General features: G+C 47.3%; 1 protein-coding gene across 1 annotated transcript in view; it reads right to left on the bottom strand.

The window, feature by feature from the left end:
- Nucleotides 1-2,567: 2,567 nt before the first annotated feature.
- The window catches only part of LOC104499809 (protein CDKN2AIP homolog A-like), a gene marked incomplete at its 5' end in the record, with an annotated part of 2,829 nt that continues 1,702 nt past the window's right edge, over nucleotides 2,568-3,694 (bottom strand). Inside the window, one exon of the mRNA XM_010143363.1 lies at nucleotides 2,568-3,683. Coding sequence (XP_010141665.1) covers nucleotides 2,568-3,683 — 1,116 coding nt within the window. The remainder of the gene's footprint in view (nucleotides 3,684-3,694) is intronic.

Here is a 3,694-nt window from a genome sequence, read left to right on the forward strand (position 1 = left end):
ACGGGACCCGGCGGGACGCGCCTAAGCCGCTCGAGCAGCCCGGAGGAAACAGGAGTCATTTTTGCTCACTGCAATTTCCTGCACTCCCGCCGCAAAAACAGGGCTGGGTTCTCTTCCAGCTGGTTGGTTTCATTTGTACCCCCGAGACGACTCTGCCCACGCACAGCGTTAGCGCATTTCTTCTATCAGAGGCTGACAATTAAAGACCCCCATCCCAACGGTTAGAGACCTGTAGGCCAGTACGAGGGAGCCCCCGAGGTCTTAGAACCGACAGGACTGCACGACACCTCTTGCCACAGCCACTTCCTTGAAGCCCTGTCTGTCTGTCTTCCTCCAGGGTCAATGAAGCGTTAGTAAATTCTCCTGCGAATACTTAGTGCTTAGTTAGTTACTTGTATGTTAGAATCTGCTTGTTGAGCTGCTTTCCACGCAGAATGCAAAATAAAAATAACACACTTCGACTTTCAGTTTCTATTAAGAGTAGCTACAGACTCGTCCTTTAATGAATCACAACCAAACATCAAAGAGGAGTAACATTCAGAAATGTAAAACAAATTAAGCTTAACTCGGGACGTTAAAGAACAGGCATCTAGCACCTCGGCTTTTCACCACAGTTACCCTAACACCCCCTGAGGCCAGTGAACAACACCGTGAGCTTCACTTGCAGACAGGAAACGGGTTTTCACGCTGCAACACACGCTGCAGTGCTCAACCAGAGAGCTGGAGACACCCAAGCGAACCGCCCAAAAAGCCGTGCTTTGGCAGGCACAGGACGCAATTCCTGCCCCGCAAAAACAGTCATTCTGTGTCTCCACCTCAGCAGGGCGGGATTTGAGGACAGATCTCACCCATCCTGGTGTGAATACCACAGCTCCCAAACACAGCGCAGAACTCCCTCTGCACCAGGAGCACGTGCCAAGTCTCACCCTGCGTGAGGCACAACTGAACGTGTTGCGTTACGGGTGTCAGGAGGTGCTCCAGGTAACACTGCGGGGAACTCCTGAGAAACCTAACGAGAGCGAAGGGTGACCGAGGGCACAGAAGCACAGGGGTCAGATGGGTGAAGTTCTCGACTGGCCACCAGGAAGCACAGGTGCCTTTTGCAGGCTTCAGGTGCTACGGACTGGACAGCCGCTGCTGCTCAGAATCACGTAGGGTACAGTGTAACTATGCCATCGTGGTTTAGTCCCAAATCACACAGAACCACAAGTCTTTAAGTGAACATACAGACTACTGAGATCCCAGGAATTCCTATTCACTCCTGCAGTACTCCATCAATGGATCTGTCAGTCAAGTGTAAGGTCGCCACTAAGTGATGCTAACTACTGTAACCAGACAAGATTAATTCAAAGTAACACCGAAGACATTATGTTTTTACAATTACATGTCATTATCCAATATATCAAAACATGCAGTTTGTGCAGGTATCTCAGTAACACTGAAAATAAAAGGTAAACTCCCACTCTCTTTGCTTCAAACCATTCTGTACAGGGTGTAAAAATGTCGCAAAGGAAGGGCTCAGTTAGCATGAACGCTTCACCAGACACTCACTGTCTCCAGCAGACAGCGGCATCTTCATTTTGCTTATCTCAGTGTTACAAAAGTAGAAACAGATATTCTATAGGTCAACTCTATCCGTGCTAACAGTATTTCAGCTACGCATCCAAAGAAAACAACTCATCCTTGTGGAATTACACCTTGAAGCCACTCAAAGTAAAGCTTTTCTTAAGGTGTTGCAGTTATTGAAATGGCTGGAATATTTAACAGCCAAAACCAAACTACTATAAAAGCACATCCCAGAAGTTCTGTTGTTTTAGTAGCAGTCAAAATAGGTTTAGTATAGAAATCCATGTTTATTTGAAAAAACTGTAAATGGTATTTAACAATATAAATTAAATCTGCTTACAAAGTTTTGGTGGCTGAAGAGCTGTGACTTGACCGCCAATGGAAAATCTGCCAGGATGATATTGAACGGGGTCCGACCTGCTAGTATCATGTTAAATGGTATCGGGGTGTCTTTTATATTGCAAACATTACGAGAAACATCCCATAAAAATAGTCAACCAACTGTTTTCTCTCCTAGTATGAGCAACAGTGAACATTATGGTCAACATGCCTGAAACAGACGACTCAACTTTTTGATTGAAATTTTAAACAACTTTCAATCATTCAAGTATTATGGTCCCTACATAACTATTCCTATGTGGCTAAAAAAGACATGGTAGACAATTGAGCACGCCGCCGTCAAATCGTGAGAATTACAAAATTGTCAGGTTCCAAACAGCAAATTGTACCTCAATCATTTAATTAAAAATAGAGGAATTAGGTAGAGTATTTTGCAAATAAAAGAGCACACTAGTGTGCTGTGTATTAAGGCATACCTTTAAACGCGCACTTGTTACCTCTAACAAGTTTTATACAATTGCTACCAAGTGAAAGGACTATCATTGTCTTGCAAAACTGAGAAAGAAATACAAAATATCTGGAAGCCTACATTTTTAAAGTACAAAATCAACCTTCAGTCCTTGTGCTGAAATACTATACAGGGTACAAACTGCGATTCTCCCTTACAAGATCTCACGGGGGTTTCTTAGAGCTGGAGGTAAATTCGAAGGTTTTGATTCTTCATCCAGAAGAACCAGATCTTCAATTTCACTACCTTTGTATTTTCTTTTACAGATCTTCACAATAACTTTCTTCTTGAGGAATAATTTCAAAGCCTCTCTTGAAGCAACCGCTTTGGCATTTTCCATACTTTTACCACAGCCAGTACCCAAGTAGACGGACTTGCACCTCAGTTCACAAACTATATTTTCTAGAGAGCTCTTATTTTGAGGCAAGTCTGCAAGTTCCTTCAGGGGAACAAAAGCAACATCTAATGTAGCTTTCACGGACTGAATAGATGAGTTTAGAAGTTCTGCGTGATTTACGTTAGGGCTGAAGCCCCCAACAGCAACGAGTTTCCAGGCTACCGCTTTGTACAGTCTGTTGAAAAAAGGTTGTCTTTCCTTTGCATCTTCGTTGGTTAATGGTTTCCACAAAGCCTTAGCAGGGCTTTCACTGGCCTGCAAGCCGCTCTTGGAGGCAAGCTGTGGTGAACCTGCCTGTGTGCCACCCTTGGAGGACAGCGGGGATGCCCCTGCCTGAGCTCCGCCCCGGGAAGCCAGTGACGAAGGACCTTGCTGAGCACCACTCCGAGCGGCTAGCAGCGAAGCAGCTACCTGAGCACTGCTCTTGGAGGTCAGCAGTGAGGATCCTTGCTGAGCACCACTCCGAGCTGCCAGCAGTGAGGCAGCCACCTCGGCGCTGCTCTTGGAGGCTAGGAGTGAGGAGCCCACCTTAGCAGTACCCTTGGAGGCCAGCAACAGCGAGGTGCCTGCCTGAGTGGCACTCTTGGGGGCCAGAAGCAGCGAGCTGCCCACCTGAGCGCCACTGCTTGACACTGATGCGGGGGCACTTGCTTGGTTTTTGGAAGACAGCAATGTAGCACTTGTTTGCGGAGTGCTCTTGGCAGCTGGTGGCACTGCTACTGCCTGTGGGGTGCTCTTGGTGGCCAGTGGCACTGCCGCTGACTGCGGGGTGCTCTGGGCAGTCAGTGGCACTGCTGCTGCCTGCGGGGTGCTCTTGGTGGCTGGCGGCATCGCTGCTGCCTGTGGGGCGCTCTTGGGGGCTGGGGGCACCGGCTCTGCCCACC

This window comes from Buceros rhinoceros, unplaced genomic scaffold (assembly GCF_000710305.1).
Source record: "Buceros rhinoceros silvestris isolate BGI_N320 unplaced genomic scaffold, ASM71030v1 scaffold22339, whole genome shotgun sequence".
NCBI lineage: Eukaryota > Metazoa > Chordata > Aves > Bucerotiformes > Bucerotidae > Buceros > Buceros rhinoceros.